We start from the raw sequence: 21,288 nt of genomic DNA on the forward strand, positions 1-21,288 counted from the left end.
AAATTAACTATTCTGATATAGCTGAATTTCTAAAATTTACTCGGGTAAAGACTGATTCTTTTTAGGTGAAAGCCACTAAAAAGATCCTTGACTTTGTAAAGTTTTACTGTGTCAAATCATAATCAAGAAGGCTGAGTGAGCTGAAATTTCAAATTGGGTAATAGCAGCCTTGTAATGGAGATGCATGGTTTACAGACTCAAAACAGTAATTTTAAGTAAAATACTGATAAAAAATACAAACCAGTTTATATTTCTTTTGCATCACTGCTAGGGCAAAAATTTGCCAGAAACAAAATCATGAAGCTGGTCCCAGATTCAAATGTTGTTTTAGTGACAGTCAGTCCTAGAAGATGCTAGCTGAAAGGTGGAAGGATATTTGAACATTGAAATCTCTCTGCATCCATCTGTGTTTCACAGGACGCTTCACACGGCACTTGAATATTGTCTCTATCTGTTCTTTCAATGATGACATTTTAACCAAGATTTTCACTGCAGTTACTGACTGGCACTTCAGCAAAGGCTTTGATGCTTCATTTCTGAGGTAATGGGGTCTATCTCCTGTAGCACCTTTGTTGTCTTTGACCTGTGATTTATCTGCAGAAGTTAAAATTGTATTTCTTTTCCTTCTTAAGGCTGGGTAAGATGATGGTCCAAGCGACATCAGTGATTTATAAATTGGCAGTTGATAATTTTCTCCCAACTCCTTCAAAATCCCACTATGTCTTCAATCTACGGGATTTTTCCAGGGTTATTAAAGGAGTTCTGCTCTGTCCACACACTCATTTGCAAGTAAGTTGTAGTTTAATTATGTTGATGTAGGAGAGAGCAGTAGAAAAAGTAAATTATTTCTATAATATCAGTAAGTAAATATCTCAAAATATATGAACTATGATTTCAATAGATTTACAGGGTTTAAAATCAGAATAGTCCCTGAATACCTTGGTTTGTATTTTCTGTCTGTCTCTGAGGGAGAGAGCTGTCATTTTGTTAATATTCTTTATGTGTAATACAGTTGGGCCCAGAGGTCCAAGATCCTCCTGTTAAAGTCTGTACATCAAGGCAGACAGTCCCCTCTGTTGAACTTGCAAACTAAATACAAAAAAGAAACAAACTTGAGAAAATACTCAGTTTCTCTTTTTACAAATGGCAAACTTAGTCATGAACAGGACTGAATAATTTCACCCTGAGTTTGCCTCTTGTCACAAACTACAAATTAATACTGAGAGATGTATATGATATTCACCCTTCTACTTTTTTTCATCCCTTTTCAGTAAATGTCAGATAAAAAGAGTATTAAAGGTTTTATTTCTGCTGGAGGAATGTGTTTGGTGCAGAAGCAGAACAAAACAGCTACAAGCTATTCAAGGGAAATCTTAGCCAGGGTGGGTTTTAAACAGGGCTTGGGTTACAGCCCATGAGCCAGACCTTGGAAGGATGGAGTAGAGAAAAAGGTTTGACATGAGAGTCCCAGTTTGTGTTGGCAGGAAGGACAAGATGGTAACTAGGTGAGGAATCCAGTTAAGTTAGCAGATGCTGGGCCATGTGCTGAATGGCTTGGGATTGAAAGATTCCCACTGAGTTTAGTGCAAGGTATAGCAGGGTCCAGATGGACATTTCTAACCTTTTCTTTTTGGACAAATCCTGCCTAAGCTATATTTATCAATTTTGTTTGTATTTACATTTTCAGGATGGAGATAAACTGATCAGACTTTGGATTCATGAGGTTTACAGAGTTTTCTATGATCGCTTGGTTGATGAGGATGACAAGAACATTTTCTTTCACATGGTACAAGAGACAACATTAAACAGCTTCAAGCAGAACCTTAATAAGGTATTTTTGGGTAATGTGCTGGGACCAAGATGATGCTGATGCATTTTCAGAAATAAACATTGAGATTAAATCAGTACTGGAGACATTTTGCAATGTTTTGATCAGTGAATTTAAAAAGTATGGACAATCTTCTATTCAGCATTGAGTATTAGACATATTTTTATTCAAGATACTTCATATCAGAATGTTTCATAGCTTCTGAGGGATTCTTTGTTGGTACAGAGGACCAACTGAAATGGAATAAATGTCCTGCACAGCATTTATCTGTGTTTTTACTTAAGATAAAAGGTTATTTGGATGTTCTAATGGGTGTAGTGGGTACCTTTCTGAGAAGCCTTTTGAGAACTTGTTCTATATTTGACAGCAGTATCTCTCTGTGAGGTATTCATATGTGGAAACTGCACGTCAACCTACAGAATTATGAGTTTAAGGAAAATTCCCTAATAGTTAGAATTATCTGTTGATTCTTGTCTTTTTCCTAGGTACTGGGTCATCTCTCACCTACTGGAAAAGTCACTGATGATAATATTCGCGCCCTGTTCTTTGGGGACTACATAAAGCCAAGCAGTTCTGTCAAAATTTATGATGAAATCACAGACTTAAAGCAGCTGACAAGCGTGATGGAATTCTACCTTGAGGAGTACAACAACATCAGCAAGGCACCGATGTCCCTGGTCATGTTCCAGTTTGCTATCGAGCACATCTCAAGGATATGCAGGGTACTGAAACAGGACAATGGACACCTGCTGCTGGTGGGTGTTGGCGGGAGCGGCCGGCAAAGCGCCACCAAGCTTGCCACCTTCATGAATTCCTTTGAGCTCTTCCAGATCGAAATTACCAAGTCCTATGGCATCAGTGAATGGAAAGATGATATTAAACAAGTCATGCTGAAAGCAGGTGTTGGTAACAACAACGTGTCCTTTTTGTTCTGCGATAATCAAATAAAGGATGAATCATTTGTGGAAGACATCAACATGCTTTTAAATACTGGGGATGTGCCTAATATCTTTGCAGCAGATGAGAAGGCTGAAATTATTGAGAAAATGCAAAGTGCAGCAAGGGTGGAGAACAGGAGAATTGAAGCCACGCCCCTTGCTATGTACAGTTTCTTTATTGAAAGGGTGAAGAAAAATTTGCATATTGTCTTAGGTCTGTATACAATGTGTTGTTTCTCAGAATATTTTTATTTAGGTTTATTTTTTTTTCAGCTTCCTAACTGCAAAGAAACTTAGGTAACAACCATGTTTTTATTTTTGTAGCCATGAGTCCTATTGGAGATGCCTTTCGGAATCGATTACGGATGTTCCCTTCACTGATAAACTGCTGCACCATTGACTGGTTCCAAACGTGGCCTACAGATGCTTTGGAAATGGTTGCTAACAAGTTTTTAGAGGATATTGAGCTCAAAGATGACATTAGAAAAGAGTATGAGTTTATCTCTCAAGAAACACATGAATCAGAAGTTTGTTCCCCTGCCCCTTGTGCCCCCAGTGTATTTGATCAGAGACTGTCCTTATAAGTGGACAAAGCTAAGCCAACTCTGGGATTTCGGTGCAAGTGAAAGATACCCAGACATATGTATCTGATATTTCTGAAAGTCTCTTCAACAGGAGTCCAAAATATTTCTAATAATGGGGAAAATACATTTCTGCCTTCCCTAACACTAATATGACTTCATAAGCTTAGAGTAATTTTTTGACAGTTGACATAAAGACAGACTGTATTTTTGAAGTAATGTGGAAAATTTTTCCCTAGGGTTGTGTCAGTGTGCAAGTACTTCCAAGAAAGTGTGAGAGAACTCTCTGCTGGCTACTACGCTACGCTGCGCAGACACAACTACGTGACACCAACTTCCTACGTGGAGCTGATTCTCACCTTCAAGACTCTGCTGAATAGAAAAAGGGAGGAAGTTGACATGATGAGGACTCGTTATCTTGTGGGACTTGAAAAGCTTGAATTTGCATCTTCACAAGTAAGTTTCAGATGAAAATGCTGAATATGTGCCATGTGCATACTTCATGTATGGGGTCTGTATGGTTGAAGCTTGCAAAAATAAAACTTACTAATTTGTTCTTCACTATGTTCATGATACTGTTGATAGTTTTCTACAGAAAGCCAGCAGGAAAAGTTAGATTACTGCTTAGTAAATTGAAGAAATTTTAATCTCTATGTTTGGATTATAGCTCTTCATAGAAAACAAAATTAAAATGAAGGTACTCATTAAATGTTGAAGGAATAGACCATAAAAATTTCATTATTGTCTCAAAACCTTATATGGAGAATCCATGCCTCAGAGTTCTTGGACCTATTACACTTTCCAAAATAGAGGAGAAATTGAAAAACATTGTAAGAGAATATTAAACATTAATTCTTGAGTAAATTCCCAGTAGAAAATGGATCAGATTTATTTATTCCAGATAAATAATCCCTTTTTCAACCCATGTGATCCAGGGATTGATCTCTCCAAGGCACAAACTCAAGGGGCTTCTGGATAGTTGCTGGATGAAGAAGAAGATCCAGTTTGCAGCTGTTGCTGACACTAATTCTGTGTTCCATTCCAGGTTTCTTTTGGATTTTGTTTTCCATCTGTGCAATGAAGGATTATTTGGGCTTTCATTATCTGAAAGTGACTGTGAGGAAGAAATAGAATTAAACAATATATTTCTCATTATTGACATTAATGAATCTGAAAAAAGCAAGTGTATTGCATAGAGAATGATAAAAATACCTTTAAAAAATCTACTCAGTTTAATGAAACAACTCTTAGTAAAAATAAACCAGACAATTATTAATTATTTAGATCAAATGCCCCTTTTTAGATTGTCTTAATATAGGGCCCTCCAATCTTTCTTCATGAGACATCAAGATATGACATGCATGCAATGTTTACACAGACTTTGTCTTGATTTCCTGTTGTATTCACCAGGTTGCCGACATGCAGAAAGAACTGACTGACCTTCAGCCTGAACTGATTAAAACGTCTGCAGAAACAGAAAAAATGATGGTCAAGATTGAAAAGGAAACAGTTGAAGTAGATGCAAAAAAGGCAATAGTGTCAGCAGATGAAAAGGAAGCCAATGATGCAGCTGCTGTTGCCCAAGCTATTAAGGTAGTGCACAAGGGCTTGAGCCTGGAGCGTGATGGGTTCCAAGTAAATGGGAGCTGTGATGATGTGATGATGTGTTAATGGGGTGAGCCAAGCTCTTAGAGTAACAAAATTGCAGGAGATGATGAATGACACGCTCCTAATATAAACACGGTAAGTTTGGGCTGTTTGGAGTATGACTGCACCTCACAGTCCTGCATAGCTTCCCTTTCTAGTTCACGTTCCAAAAGCTGTATAGCTCTTATTTCTTTACTAATATATTCTCATTTTCAACAGACTGAATAACGAGTTTATACTGTTCCCATGCCCAAAGACAGTTAATTTAGAGTTAGCTGAGGTAATTTGGCATATGCTGCATGTAGTCCTATTAGGCATAACTTTAGAGGTAATGCCACAGCCAGACATCTGTAACACAGAATTTCCTGTGGGAAGCCTCAAGATTCCTCAATATTTTTTTGTAACTAGCTGGAAATGTCAGTGATATATTATATGGATAATTACTGAGATCAGAGTATCTGATAAAGAATTTAAGCTACACAGTATCCATTTTTCACCTGATCAGCACTGTAAGATTTAACTAAGAACAACTGTCTCTAACCTTTATTTTAATTCCCATTGCCAAACCAGAGAAACTTTGATCTTGAAAGCTTGTCTGACATTTTAAATTATCAGTTCAGTTTATGGAAGTTACTCATTTCTCTACAAACCTTCTCTCTTTAAACTGTGCTGTCAAATGGTGAAAGTAGTTTTCTCTCCAAGAAACACAACGTTGTGAAGAGTCTGTTTAATGGGTACTTAACAAGACAGAAGGTTCTCCGAGGCTGTGCTGTACTGGGGGGTGATCAGGCTGCAGACCTGGTATTGTGTGAAGGTTCACAGCTTTCTGCCCGATGTCTTAACAGGACGAATGTGAAGCAGACCTTGCAGAGGCTCTGCCAGCTCTGGCTGCAGCAGAGGCAGCTCTTAACACCCTGAATCCTTCAGACATCACTCTTGTGAAATCCATGCAGAATCCCCCTGGTCCTGTCAAGCTCGTCATGGAGAGTATCTGTATCATGAGGGCAGTTAAAGCAGAGAGGAAACCCGACCCCAATGGCAGCGGTAATGACACAGCTTTTGTTATCCCTGCCCCAGGAACGTGTGGGTGCTGCTGAGGTGCTTCTGGCATGAACGCAGCCGCGTGCACTGGAGGTGCATTTTGCTGGCAGTGACAAGTGCACTGAGTAGTGAAGAGCTGCTTTTGCCATGCTGGCCTACTGCCTTTGCCTGACACTGTTGTACAAGCTTTGTAAACAGGATCCTAGTCGCATGCACAAAGTCATCTCTTCAACTTGCTTTGACCCAACCTTGAGATTTGCATTGCCTTGAGGAGCTCTAGGTGCTGGAGGTGTGCTGTGCACCATCTGCCTGTGTTTCCCCCTGTAATCCCTGCTTCCAAACTATCAGTTATGCTGGGAGAGGGAATTCTAATTATACCTGTCATAGGTAATTATTCTAATAAGCTTTTTCTGTGTGGTTTAATGTTATTGTGGGGTTGCACAGGATTTGCAAGGTGGGAAAGAGACCTTTTTCTTTCATTTTTCATCTACCTTATGCCTATGCAGCTCAACCCTTCATAATTAAAAATGAGGATGATATAAATGCCTTTTATCCAAAATGGTCTTACCTAGATTAAGAAGGAATACTTCCACAGTTACTATCTAATAGACGATGCTAAGAAAGACTGTATAGTTACTGGTTTCCCTTAATGTGCTTGGTTGATTTAGAATTAATATGCAGTTAATAAATATGACATTGGTTAGTGATGCTAAAGGTCCTGTCTGAATTCCTTTAGGTAATGATTTTCCCAAACTATTTAATAGTCTTTGCATAGTAAAATTCCATTGCAATATCATTGATGTTAATTCTTCATACTATGTTTCAAAGTATTTTTTTCAGTTTGAACATGCATGTATTACGCCTGATTTTAGTCTTATTTGCAATATAGGTAAAATGATTGAAGACTTCTGGGGGCCAGCTAAAAAACTTCTTTCAGATATTAAGTTCCTTGACAGATTAAAGTCATATGATAAAGATAAAATTCCTCCTGCTATAATGAAGAAGATTAGAGAGAAGTTTATGAATCATCCTGATTTTCAGCCAGAGGTCGTAAAAAATGTCTCATCTGCCTGTGAAGGCCTTTGCAAGTGGGTGCGAGCCATGGAGGTGTATGACCGTGTTCAGAAAGTGGTTGCCCCGAAGCGTGAGCGTTTGCAAGAGGCTGAAGGAATACTGGACATTCAAATGCAGAAGCTACAAGTGAAACAAGCAGAACTTAAGGAGGTTGTTGATCGCCTTCAAGCTTTGCAAGATGAGTTTGACAAAATGAATAACCGGAAGAAAGACTTAGAAAATAATATTGAACGTTGTTCACAAAAGCTTGTGAGAGCTGAGCAGCTGATTAGTGGTCTGGGTGGAGAGAAGGAGAGGTGGACAGAAGCTGCACGGTCCTTAGGAATTCAGTACATAGACCTAGTAGGGGATGTGTTGTTGTCGTCAGGAACTGTGGCTTATTTGGGAGCCTTTACTGTTGATTATCGCCTGAAATGCCAAAAGCAGTGGCAGGATCTGTGCATTGAAAAGAACATACCATGCTCCAGTGATTTTAGCTTAAGTAATACATTAGGGGATCCAGTCAAAATCCGTGCATGGCAGATTGCTGGATTGCCAGTTGATTCTTTTTCCATTGACAATGGTGTAATTGTTTCTAACTCAAGAAGATGGGCTTTAATGATAGATCCTCAAAGGCAAGCTAACAAGTGGATAAAAAATATGGAGAAAACTAACAAGCTATCAGTTATCAAATTATCTGACACACATTATGTGAGGACATTAGAAACTGCTCTTCAGCTTGGAACACCAGTCTTGCTAGAAAATATTGGTGAAGAATTAGATGCTTTCTTAGAACCCATTTTATTAAAGCAAACATTCAGACAACAAGGAGTAGAATACATGAAATTAGGGGAAAATATAATTGAATATTCAAAAGACTTCAGGTTTTACATGACAACCCACTTAAGAAATCCTCATTATTATCCTGAAGTGGCTGTGAAAGTTTGTCTACTCAATTTCATGATTACACCTTTGGGTCTTCAGGACCAGCTTCTTGGAATTGTAGCTGCAAAGGAAAAGCCTGAGCTAGAAGAAAAGAAAAACCAACTCATTATAGAAAGTGCAGCCAATAAGAAACAACTAAAAGAAATAGAAGATAAAATCCTGGAGGTCCTTTCCCACTCAGAAGGAAACATCTTAGAGGATGAAACAGCAATTAATATTTTGTCTTCTTCCAAAGAGTTATCAGCAGAAATCTCTGAAAAGCAAAAAATTGCCTCTATAACTGAGAAGGAAATAGATTCTACTCGAATGGGGTATAAGCCAGTTGCTGTTCATTCAGCTGTTGTCTTCTTCTGCATCTCTGATCTGGCAAACATTGAACCTATGTACCAGTATTCATTGATTTGGTTCATTAACTTGTACGTTCAATCTATTGCTAAAAGCAGAAAGAGTGGACGTCTACCGGAGAGAATTAAAAATATAACTGACCATTTCACAGTGAGCATCTATAATAATGTCTGTCGTTCTCTGTTTGAAAAGGACAAGCTGTTATTCTCCTTCCTTCTGACAGTGGGCATTATGAAGGGAAAAGGCCAGATAGATGATGCAGTTTGGCGTTTCCTGCTGACAGGAGGTGTTGCTCTTGATAATCCTCACCCCAATCCAGCTCCAGACTGGCTGTCCAACAAATCATGGGCTGAGCTCGTCCGTGCATCTTGCCTGACAAACCTCCAGGGACTAATGGAACACGTAAGAGACCATTCTTCCAAGTGGAAGCCAATCTATGACTCTGTCAGACCCCATGAAGAAGCCTTCCCGGACGCCTGGAGCGCGCTGACGGGGTTAGACCGCATGGTTCTTCTCAGGTGTTTGCGACCTGACAAAATTATCCCAGCAGTGCAGATCTTCATTGTGGAAAACATGGGAAGAACATTTATTGAACCACCTACATTTGATCTTGGAAGAAGTTACAGTGATTCAAATTGTTGTGCCCCTTTGATTTTTATATTATCACCGGGTGCTGATCCTATGGCAGGTGAGATTGGTATTAAAAACCCATTTTTTTATCTGGTTAAATGTCACTGAGTCTGACTAAACGAATAGTCAGACTACAGTTAATAGTGTAGGCCCCCTCATTTGATCTTTAAAGTGTCTCTAAGGTACAATACAGCAATGAGGGAATATCAAACATTGGCATCTGCCCATATATAAACAATGACAGTAAAATTGTTAGAGGGTGGAATGAAAGTAGTGGTGATGAAATGTCTTGGTCTCTGAACAGCAATTTGGGGATCTAACAGACTGTAGCATCCAGACCAGTTTATAATTTATACTTGCATTACAATTCTTTCCGTGGGTGTTGGAGGTTTGCCCCAGTCTTTATTGCAACCCCTCCTCCAGAAAGTTTCCTCCCTCTCAGTTACTAATCAAATGGTGTATTGGCCACACTTAAAACCACATTTGTTAAATGCCCTTTAAAGTGTAACCACCCAGATTATTTTTAAATCTGGTTTTCTGCCAAAAGAACTGTGATATGGAGCCATACCATAAGGATGTATTTCCAGAAAGTACTGATTTTGATAGCAAAGCTGGAGGTCTATTTTTAGCCAGATCTTAAGATCTGGCTAAATTTGCAGCTCAACCCCCATAAACAATTGTACCTGTGCAACAGAGAGAGTCGAGGGCTGTTGTGCAGACTGCAGCTGAACACCTGGGGGCCAAGGAGAGGACAGCCATTTAACCTGGCTGGTTTTGGGGTTGGGCTTTTTTTATTAATACTTTGTAAATTTTAGTATATGCCTCAGCAACACAGTGACTGATACAGCATATGATGCTACTTCTGGGTTGTTGAGGTGGTTTTATTTGTTATTTTTTTTAATTTTTAATTTTAATATTTGTTAACATTTGTTGACTTTTCTCCCTTTAATGACATTGCAAAAATGATGACTATAACATATTCTACTTCCTAATAGAGTTTGTCTTTGTTTGCATGTGTAAAACTTGCCATCCTAGGTTTGCTAAAATTTGCTGATGATGTTAGCATGGGAAGCTCAAACATCCAAACGGTTTCGCTTGGCCAGGGCCAGGGCCCAATAGCAGAAAAAACGATTTACAAGGCTATTACTGAGGGAACCTGGGTAGTGTTACAAAACTGCCATCTTGCAACCAGCTGGATGCCTGCCTTGGAAAAAATCTGTGAGGAAGTTATAGTGCCTGAGAATACCAATGATAAATTCAGGTAGGAGTTTTAGTATTTTGCACTTTTTAATGTGAGTATTTCCTGTTTGCTGAAGCACTACTAACAAGAAGTTAAACTAGTTTTGTAAGAATGCCTAAGTATGACATTCATATCATTTATGTGCAGTGATAAAATAAAGATCCATCATTAAGAGTTCATCTTTTCTACCTGTCCAATACAATCTGCTTTATGTCTGCATTTTAGAACAAATTTAGATGTTATCTTTATAGTTAAACAAGGAGTAAAACTTAGTCTTCTATAGATCAAGATGCAGGATTATAATACTGATTTTATTGTTATTGTTATTACTACTACTACTATTACTATCATATGATTTTTTAATAATGTGCTTTTCAAACTTCTTTTTAGGTTGTGGTTAACTAGTTATCCATCAGAAAAGTTTCCTGTTAGTATCCTCCAGAATGGCATCAAAATGACAAATGAGCCTCCAAAAGGTGTTAGAGTGAACCTCCTTCGTTCATACCTGAACGATCCCATCTCCGACCCTGTGTTCTTTCAAAGCTGCCAAAAGCCAAAAATGTGGCAAAAACTGCTTTTTGGCCTTTGCTTTTTTCATGCTGTTGTGCAGGAAAGGAGAAACTTCGGCCCATTGGGTAAGTTTGAGATTATTTTGCACTTTGTTTAAAAAAAAGATTTGTGGTTTTGAAATGCATTGCTGGAGTCTCTCTGTAAAAAGGCAGTACTATTAACAGCATTGCAAGAGTGCAATCTGTATTGCACAGAGCATCATCAAGTTTAAAAGCTGTTGTTTGCAGGGATTCTTATTTAGCCAAAGCTGCATTTGAAAACTTCAAAAGTATTACCCCAGGGAAGACTAGAAAGTACCATTTTTCCAAATAAATATATTATACAGAACTTACATGAAATTATAGCTTACTAAATTATTAACTTATTACTGTAGTTCTTTCTAACAATGAAATTCAGATCTGTTTTAAATTTTTGTAATTAAAAATATGCCTTCTTCTATTCTGCTTGTGTTATTTATGTGCATACTTTGTTTTATCAAACCTAGTGCATGTATTTACTTGGTGTGAAGCAAATCTGTGTAGCTGCAGTGTGGTGTTTATAACAGCAATGAAAAGATATGTCATTCATAAGATTTGTGCTTCAGCTTTTTCTGTAATCTTCAAATACATAGAAAACTAGATAGAATTTCTAACATATAGAAATGTATGGACTTAGAGATTCCATTTTTATAACTGTTTAAAGTTTATGCTCTGCACGGGTGTACATGAAGTCCTCGGTCTTCCATTCCAGCTGAGTCCGTCTTCCTCATAACAGGTTGCTGTTAGGAAATGTATTTTGACTGAAAGCCACTGTCACTATTTTAGTAGGCAGCTGTTTAAATAAGCACTAAACTTCCAGTATGAAGACACTCATTTATTGCTTTAGAGTAAAAACTGAATTTTCTAGAGGCCATTTTTTATAGCAACATCTACTGCTGATGTGACCAGCTATCCTGGTGAAGGAGGATAGTTGCATCACTAGCTCTATTTTTGGTTTGCATTAGGGATATAGGTTTTCTGAAGGATTCTTTTATCGGGAATATGCTCCTGTTTGTTTGCTTGCTTGTTTTATTGTACTGTTATTTTGAATGTCATCTGCAAACAGTATTAATAGATGGGCAGATGAAAAATTGAAATCAATATGTGAATTAAAACTCCTGTTCTCATTATGTCCAGATAGCAACAGATTAGCTTAAAATATCAAGCAGGTAAAATATAATTTTCAGGAAATTTTGATGCAAAATGCCTATGCTTAATAAACAGCCTGGTGTATTCCAGGCTGCTTCTAGACTATCTGGCAGTTGTATCTTCAGCTCTGTAGGAGCAGTGTAGTACCAACACCATCATTTCCTGATCCCAGCTGTCAGTGCAGTGCACCATTGCCCTGTGTATCTCTTCTGAATTGAACAGGTTGGAATATTCCATACGAATTCAACGAGTCTGACCTCAGAATCAGCATGCAACAGATCCAGATGTTTCTGAATGAATATGAAGAGATCCCATTTGAAGCTCTGACATACCTAACAGGTACAGGCATTACATCCTCTCACATGTGTTTGTTGACTTTGCTAGGCACTTTCAGCTGACACGCTGATAAACTGCTGACTTCTCAACAAACGGAGTGGATTCCACACAGGTTTGTTTTACTGGCCTGCCATATACAGTGTGGTTGTCACTGGATGGGTGTAGGAGTTGGATCCCAAACCCTCAGATGTCATTGTTGTTTTGACTTGCATATGGCTACAATTACTAATGGTCCAGCAAACCTCCTGGTCTTTGCTTCATACACATCAAATAAAACCGTCCATGGCCTCTGCTCCACCTTCGCTGGTCAATGTGAGCCTGACACAAAAAGCTTTGGTGCTTCACCAGAGGGTGTGATCATACTCAGGGGTTTAGAGCAGGAGGTGTTGACATGTGTAAATAACTCAGTTGCTGTGGCTATTCTGTTCTCTTTCTCCATGGAGATAAGCTGCTTTTTGGCACCACCTTTGTCAGCCTTGTCATTCTTGATTTCTGTTAATATTATGATTAGCTTTATGAAAAAGAATTTTGGGATGACATGAGTAGCAGTTTCTCAGACCAGCTCATAGTGTTCCTTAAACCTTTCATCATCAAGACACATAAATTTGGCCCATAGATGTCCAAGTGTCTAATTTCCATTGAGTCAATTCAAGTATAAGACCTAAAAACTTTGGAAGATCTGGAGCTTTGGAGCTTCAGCTTGCTAGAGTTTCACATTATTGCAAGACAATTTTAATTTGATCATTAACTTTCAGGTTTTTTGTCCTGGTTTTCTTTGTCCTTTTCCAGGGGAGTGTAACTACGGAGGTAGAGTGACAGATGATAAAGACAGGCGTCTCCTCCTGTCCCTGCTTTCCATAGTCTATAACAAGGATATAGAGCAGGAGAAGTACATGCTGTCAGCTGGAGGTGACTACTACATCCCACCACATGGCCCACATGAGGTGAGAAGACAATAAGTGTAAATTCTCTCTGAGTTACTGGGGAAGAGCTTACTTACACTGTGCTTGGGTAATGCTGAATACACCAAATAGAAAATAAACCCCATAAGATCATAAAGCCCTGGAATGTATCTTATGTATGAAACAGGAGTCTGGTACTTCATATCTACCATACCCCACTGGGGATGTAGACATCATCCAACACTCTGGCATTTGTTGATGCAAAGAGCCTGTGCAGGTTTCCAATACAGTTCTAGAAAGCCAATAGGAGTCAGGCTTCAGAAATTTACAGGGTACTTGTGCACTTTCTTGCCATCAGTCTGACCTTGAAAGCAGCAGTCAGGAGGAGGAGGTGGAATGGCAGGTGTATGCTCAGTTTCCATCCTCTTTTTCCCTTCTAACAGCTTCATAGAGATAATGAATGTGCTCAAATCCCACCTATTTGTGTAGCCCACAGTTGTAGGGATGACACATCCAGCATCCTACCCCCTTCTGTGACTCCTACCAGCACTCCTTGGATATTTCTAATGTACTTTCCTTTCTCTTGCCACTTACATGAGGGTGATAATAACAACTCCCCCATGAGTTTTTGAATCACTCAGAACTTTTATATTTATCTCTGTGGAGAGTCAGTCAATTCCTGGATGTGTTTAACAGGAAACTACCATATTTAATTATAAATGGGAAGGTTCTGTCCCAGTTGGGTTTACTGATAGTTTATGAATATCACATTGCATGATGTCTGGTATCTGAATGTTTGTTTTACAGTCTTATGTTGAATACATACGAAGTTTGCCAATTACAACACACCCTGAAGTGTTTGGACTTCATGAAAATGCAGATATCACCAAGGATAACCAGGAGACCAACCAGCTGTTCCATGCAGTGCTCCTGACTTTGCCTAGAGAAGCAGGGGGAGCTGGCAAGTCCCCTCAGGTAACTGGGGAAGAAAGATCAACTTGCACTCTGGAAAGGTGCCCTTTCCTGTCATGTCCTAGGCCTCAGAGTAACCCAACACCTCTCATCTCATGACTGTAGCATTGGGAGCAGATGTGAATGTCCTTATAGAGAAGCAGATGGATTTGGCATAGCACCTTTAGGGATGGAAGATACCTCGATGACTTTGCATTCAAGCAGATTAATACCACATGTCCTGGCAGCTGAGGTTACTCAGGCCAAATCCATGCCTCTTTGAGATACAGATAAATAACCTTTCAAGCCTCTCAGATTTGACATCCTATATTTTATATACAAGTGGATTCTTGAACAGTGGAATTGATGGAGCCTCATTTCCTGCAGGGTTGTCTAGTGATCATATTCTCTGATGTCTAATATACTGCAAGTGGAGCTTCTCTTGGGGCTGGGGTATTCATGGGGTCTTCCCATTATTTTGCTCATGCTGCATGCTTTGTCTTTTCCTTCATTGTGGCAGTAATAGGATTATGCTTGTCTGCTCTCCTGCCCATTTCCTTAGAATTTGCCTAAAACCTTGTTGCAAATTAAAAATTATTATTTAACAAATTTGAAATTATTGAGAAGGAAGGAGTAAGCAAGCACATGTAGACAGGATGATGCCTAAAGCAAGTAAGAGCATACAGGCACTATATCTTTAGGAAAATGGACTAAAATACCCATGTGGTTATACAGAAAAAATATAAAATCTATAGTGTTTTGTGGAATTTATTCAATAAAAGTTTGGGCGGGGGGGGGGAAGGAATATTTGTTATTCCCTGCAAAATTATGCCTTCAGGAAGTTGTTGAAGATTTGGCACAGGACATCCTATCCAAACTACCAAGTAGCTTTGATATGGAAGAAGTGATGAAGGCGTACCCAGTACTTTATGAAGAGTCCATGAATACAGTTCTTAGGCAAGAACTAATTCGATTTAACAGGTATGGCTCAGTGTTTTGTGTAGCACTTCTTAAACTGAAATATGCTTGTGTCCATTGCTGCTAGTTGCTCACAAGCCTTAACCAAGCCTTTTACAATACATTTTTCTTAACGTGTTAGATTCTGCTTTGGATGAATCTTTTAAAAATACTTGAAAGCTGCAGGTGAGTACCTGAATATAGCAATGGTATTCTTGGAGTATGAACTTGAATCAGGTTTGAGTTTGTTGTGTTGAGGGAGAGAAGCCTGCTTTAGCCTTTGTAAGTGATACCCAGGCCCCAATATTCACAGCACACTGTGACAATGAGTGCTACAAGCTTTAAAGCTCTCATCACTTGATTTCCCTTGTCTAGAGTGAAGGTTTTCATTGTCTTTTTTCTGTGTGTCTGTTTTTAATCTGTTTGCTTTTCTAAAGTTAAGTAAGAGTTTTGATAACCACACATTTGATAAGGAATTTCTGACAGGACATTTACCACCTTTGTCAACCCTTCATTCAAGTTGGACTGAGGGGTATTTAGCCAGGTAGTAAGAAGTAAATAATGACAATTCCTTTCTTTTCTCTGAAGGCTTACTGAAGTTGTTCGGAGCAGCCTCATTAATATTGGCAAAGCCATTAAAGGCCAAGTGTTGATGTCTTCTGAGCTTGAAGATGTTTTCAACAGCATGCTCATGGGAAAAGTGCCATCAATGTGGGCTTCCAAATCCTATCCATCACTGAAGCCTCTCGGAAGTTACGTGTCCGATCTCCTCTGTCGTTTGGAGTTCTTCCAGGTCTGCTAAACTGAGACTGAGGGGTCTGGGTAGTTGCAGTTGAAAGCTGGATGGGGGGAGTGTGTGTCAGTGCTGTCCTTGCTCAGCAGTCTCTGGGTAGCTCCAGACTGTGAGCTGCTCACACACACTCACGGCCAAATACCCTCTGCATTAGCAGCACTGCAGTTCGCTGGGCAATTGCTCAGCAGGGTGAGCTGGGAGTATGATCCCTTGGTGCTAATCCAGTGCTGCTTTTGGTAGTTTCCATCTTTGTATTTCTAGAAGATTCATTTTAGCTCAAATTGGTGTCTTAATGACTTCCTTGCTGAAAGGGCACCGAGCTGGGTGTGAGAACACTTTAGAACCAGTGCGTAACAGGAGCTATGAAATTTTATATACGTGTAAATATCTTTCAAGTTTCATAGAATGTCACACCACTTTCACACACTTTTTTGAACAGACTATTTTAATTTTTAACTCACCATTCCATTATTTCCTCTGCACTCTTAGCACTCTTAAAACTACTTAAAATTTTGGGTATACCTTAAATAGTGAGGTAGTGAGATGTAGTGAAACCCCATACAAGTCAGGAGAGGAGAAAGCTAGGAAGAAGTGTCTGAGAGATTTGTATAAATGGCACTTTCCTGTTTGCTGGATCAGAGCATTGTAAGGGCTTTTTTTGACTCCAAATAACTTCCAGTAGTGTGAGGACATTCTGCCCTTGTTTTGCTTTTTCCTACTGCATTGTGTGGACAAGGCCCAAGATCTCCCTGTCTGGCATCTTTGTACAGGAATGATTTCCTCTGCTAGGATCTGGTATGTAGGCTGTAGTGAGTGCCCTCACAGCGATCAGTGAAGAGACACTGATCAGGAAAGAATGTAAAAGAATTTGGCCTTTCTGCATGTTAGGAGATTGGTGGAGATTATTTTGATAAAAGTGTCCAAATTCAATCACTTTTCTGTTTTTGGGGGCCACTATCTAGACTTAACAAAACACACACTACTCTCTGAAATTTTTCTCAGTAGCACTGAGTTCTGGTTGTTTCAGAATGAGTGATTATTTTGGTTGTTATCCTAAAGAACTGACTTCTGTGATTTGTTGTCTCAGAAAAACAGAGAATTGATGGACGGAGGCAGAGGCTCCCATCAAGGCTTAGATCTCATTGTGCTGTTTGAGTGTATCTAAAAAGACATCCCTTTTCTGGTGAATTGGCACAGTGAAGCCACAAATATGTTGGGGTTTTTTTACATTTGTTTTCTCTCTCCCTATTCAGGATTGGGTTGACAATGGGCCACCCACAGTCTTTTGGCTCTCAGGATTCTTCTTCACTCAGTCTTTCTTGACCGGTGTTTTACAAAACTTTGCCAGAAAATACACCATCCCAATCGACCACATTGGATTTGAATTTGAGGTAAGAAAAATGCAGAAGAATATTGCTTTTCTTGAACAGCTTGAAACATATCCTGGGGCAGCAAGAAATAGAGTTTTCAGATGAAAAGATATTTTATTTAAAGGAGCAATTTCAGACTGTCACTTATAGGATTTAGTATACTCAGATAAAAATAAAATCAAGCAATGGTTTAATCATTCTAGGTGATGAAACAGGAGCACACAATGGAGAAAATGCCAGAAGATGGGGCTTATGTGAGAGGCCTTTTTTTGGAAGGTGCACGATGGGATAGAGAATCCTGGGTAATTGGAGAATCACTGCCAAAAATCCTTTATGATCCTTTGCCCATAATTTGGCTGAAACCTGGAGAAAGTTCCAAGTTTCTTCATCTGAACATCTATTCATGCCCTGTATACAAGACAAGTGAAAGAAGAGGTGTCTTATCCACCACTGGGCACTCAACCAACTATGTCCTGTCGATTGAACTCCCTTCAGACAAGCCCCAGAAGCACTGGATAAATCGAGGTGTGGCAGCCCTGTGCCAGCTGGATGACTGAGAGGGTGCAGTTTTGATACTGTAAAGATCTGCTTTACTCCACAATGTCTGCATGGTTGTTTGTTTGGTTTTTTTTTTTATGAAATTGGGCCTGAAGAGTTTTGATGCTGATTTTAATGGGAATCCACTTCACATCTGTTGCAAAAAGATTGTGGATTTGCCCACCACTTCTGTGTCCCTGGAGTATGTAGGACAAGGAGGGAGGAGATGAGAGTATTCTGTTGTCAACATATGAACTCAATCCTTCAATCCTCAGGTAGAATGAACTACCAAAGCTGTATTATAAACCTGCATGTATTATAAACATTCCTGCATGATGTGTCTCAGAATTTCCACAGAAGACTTCTGGACAGCACATGCATTGGGAGCCTGCCATTTCTCAGAACAGTATGCTTGTGCCATAATTTTATACCTTTTTTTTCCCCCAATATTATTCACCTACCTATTCAAGGTACCTGATACATGGAGCTGTTTTCTTTGTCCCAGTCTCACTTTACTTCCTGCCAGCAGCCCAGCCCCACACAGCCACTCACTCACCCCCTCCACTGTCTCATGGGGTGAGATAAAGAGAGTTTAATAGGGAAAGCAAAAGCCATGCACACCAACAAAACAAAACAATTAATTCCCTGCTTCCCATGGGCAGGCAGGTGTTCAGCCATTCCCAGGAGACCAGGGGCACATCACATGTAATGGTGACTTGGGAAGACAAATGCCATCACTCCAAATGTCCCCCTCTTCCTTCTTTCCCCCACTTTACATACTGACTATGATGTCACATGGTCTGCAATGGTCTGCAATGTCCCTTTGCTCATTTGGGGTCCTGGCTGTGTCTCCTCCCAACCTCCCAGACATCCCCAACTTCCTTCCCAGCCTGGCAGTATGAAAAGCAGGAAAGGCCTTGGCTCTGTGCAATCCCTGCTCAGCAATAACAAAAACATCTCTATATTATCAACCCCTGTGTTCAGCACAATCCAAAACACAGCCCCATACCAGCCCCTGTGAGGAAAACTGACTCTACCCCAACCAAACCCAGCACACTTCCTCATCTTGCTCTCTTGCTTGTTGGACTAATAACTGCCTGAAATTTCATACTTGTTTAAGCTCTTTCATCAGAGAAGCTCAAAGTAGCTTGAAAACATTAATTAAAAATAAAATAGCCTGAACATCTTCAAAGAGCTGTGCAGTCATTAACTAATCCCCACAGCATGCCAAGAAGGTACTAAAGATGCATCATTAGACTTGTTGTGTACACAGTACAAGAGAAGCACAAAGATCAAGGCAAACATTTTAAAATCATGCACTACACAGACATCCACTAATTTGGGGTCTTGTATTTTTTTTCATTGCCCAAATTGCAGCATTTTAATGACTTGCTGGAGGCCTCACAAAGTCAGAGATTCAAGGCATCATTTGGCAATTCCCAGTATCCTGCTACAAGCATTAAGGGATGCTGCTACAACTCCTTGAAGGACACGGTTCTTGTCACAGGAATTGGTCTGTTGTGTTGTGATTAGGTGAAAACAGTGTTCATTATTGTTTCATTAACCACTGCTTTGTTTTATGCAGATATTCATAAAATAGTAACTGTTAAGAATGGTACTGCAAGGTAATGCAGAAGTGTTGGGGGTGTGTTGTGCAGTGCTGCTCTGCAGGAAGATGCACGGGGAAACAGCAGCTTCATGTGCCACACCTGATACCTCACTGACAGTCCAGCAAGCAGGCATTTGGTGCATCACTGGTATGTGGTGAGTAGAGCCAAGATGTCAGGCCAGGACATCTAATGGATGTTTGTTTTAATAAAAGGGATAGGGATGTGCAGGTGTTTCAAATTACTGAGAGGAAGAAACTACTCTTAACAAATTAGACTAAATGATATTTGGCACCTAAACCAAAATAAAACTTGTTTATGAATGTTACAGCACACTCATCCAAACAGACAACAGTTTTTAAGAAGAGAATCATGTTTCAGTAGATCTATAAATAAATTAATTAAAATTGGTCCTTGAAAAAATTATTTTCTTAGACTTCATAAGAGAGATACTTTGTACTTTTCATATAATTAAAACTAACAGAAATTTACTATACATTTTAAAAAACCATTGTGGTGATTACTATATTTTTGAACGTTTGCATCTAATTGTTGTTGTAATTGCATCAACAATTCAGATCACTCATTAGGTCACTGTGGCATCAGAGGTAACAAACCAGTCATGAGCCTCCTTGTATGGAAGCTCTGTGTGCAGGCAAAGGGGCAGCCCCTGGCTGTGAAATCCTTCCCTATGGACTGCCCAGCTCAGTCGCTGCTCTCAGGAGGATCCTTCTGTTCAGATGTAGCTTCTGCATCAAGGCACTGGTGACACCTCACCTGCTGAAAAGGGAGGCTGGGCCAACAACACTTAAAACACTAAAATGAAGGTTTATCAATCCTCTTACAGATAATGCTAGTCTTACAAACAGTCTTCTAAATTAAACCATTTTTAAAAAGTCAGATTCACTACCTAAATTGTGTTTTATGGAGATCAATTGCTTTAAAACTGTTGGAAATCTGTGTAATAGTTTGCCATGTGCTTGCTTGTTAACACCTTTTTGTGAACAAACAGTAATTGGCAGTTTATTGAATGACACACTTGTGGTTCTTGTGAATGAATATACAGTGACTTTGCTACGACACGCGTGCAATTTGTTACTGTGTTGATTTTTTAAGTGCTTCCTGTGTGTTGGTGTTTAGATTTGATATGAAGGCATCTCTTGGAATGTAATTAAAGATGTATTTTAAACTTTTGTAGTCATGATAAAAATATATATAGATAAGAGAGGAGTCTGTGAAAGAGGGTTTGTGCATTCTCTTCACCAGGCATCAGGCATGGCTGAGTTGCTTTAGCTGATGATTACTGCAGTATATGATTTCCTAGGCTGCCCTCCCTAGTACAGAAAAAGTAATGGAATTTACTGTCAAGGGATATGTGTCTTAGAGGTATTTTTCTGTGGTTCTTTGAAATGAGCTTCCCAGCCTTATTTCCTGAGCATTGTCTAGACCTTCCTGGAGAATGATAAACTGGCTAAACATTAGAATTCACAATCTTTCTTGGCTGAGATGCATTTTAAAAAAAGAAAAAGGCAACTCAGCTGCTAGTTGGACAGGATAGAAATGTGAAAAATTTTTGGACAAACTAAGTACCTTGTAATAGTAGTATTAGAGCCCTTGGATTTACAGGTTTAGAATTTTCATTTCTTAATTAGAAGCACTCATTAAATAAGCCATAAAACCCACCTGCAATTACTGCAAATTGTAGATTTACAGCCTTGCTAATAACTCAAGGCAGATGGAAAAATGTGCATTATGGAGCAAGAGGTATTTTTCCCGTAGCAGGGACAGATTTCCAGCTAGGGGTGCTGTAAGACAGATGGGGTTTGTACATTTTCTTAGGAGACTGAAACC

General features: G+C 39.3%; 1 protein-coding gene across 1 annotated transcript in view; it reads left to right on the forward strand.

Annotated features, from left to right (window-relative positions):
- The window catches only part of DNAH3 (dynein axonemal heavy chain 3), a 56,221-nt gene extending 35,017 nt beyond the window's left edge, over positions 1–21,204 (forward strand). Inside the window, exons 44-61 of the mRNA XM_069029937.1 lie at positions 418–541; positions 633–789; positions 1,688–1,831; positions 2,314–2,980; positions 3,091–3,256; positions 3,587–3,803; positions 4,758–4,940; positions 5,840–6,038; positions 6,925–9,066; positions 10,044–10,269; positions 10,639–10,883; positions 12,207–12,323; positions 13,110–13,264; positions 14,030–14,197; positions 15,012–15,154; positions 15,719–15,923; positions 17,177–17,314; positions 17,497–21,204. Of these exons, the coding sequence (XP_068886038.1) occupies positions 418–541; positions 633–789; positions 1,688–1,831; positions 2,314–2,980; positions 3,091–3,256; positions 3,587–3,803; positions 4,758–4,940; positions 5,840–6,038; positions 6,925–9,066; positions 10,044–10,269; positions 10,639–10,883; positions 12,207–12,323; positions 13,110–13,264; positions 14,030–14,197; positions 15,012–15,154; positions 15,719–15,923; positions 17,177–17,314; positions 17,497–17,850 (5,750 nt within the window). The 3' untranslated portion in view covers positions 17,851–21,204. The remainder of the gene's footprint in view (positions 1–417; positions 542–632; positions 790–1,687; positions 1,832–2,313; positions 2,981–3,090; positions 3,257–3,586; positions 3,804–4,757; positions 4,941–5,839; positions 6,039–6,924; positions 9,067–10,043; positions 10,270–10,638; positions 10,884–12,206; positions 12,324–13,109; positions 13,265–14,029; positions 14,198–15,011; positions 15,155–15,718; positions 15,924–17,176; positions 17,315–17,496) is intronic.
- Positions 21,205–21,288: the final 84 nt, after the last annotated feature.

This window comes from Aphelocoma coerulescens, chromosome 14 (assembly GCF_041296385.1).
Source record: "Aphelocoma coerulescens isolate FSJ_1873_10779 chromosome 14, UR_Acoe_1.0, whole genome shotgun sequence".
Classification (NCBI taxonomy): Eukaryota; Metazoa; Chordata; class Aves; order Passeriformes; family Corvidae; genus Aphelocoma; species Aphelocoma coerulescens.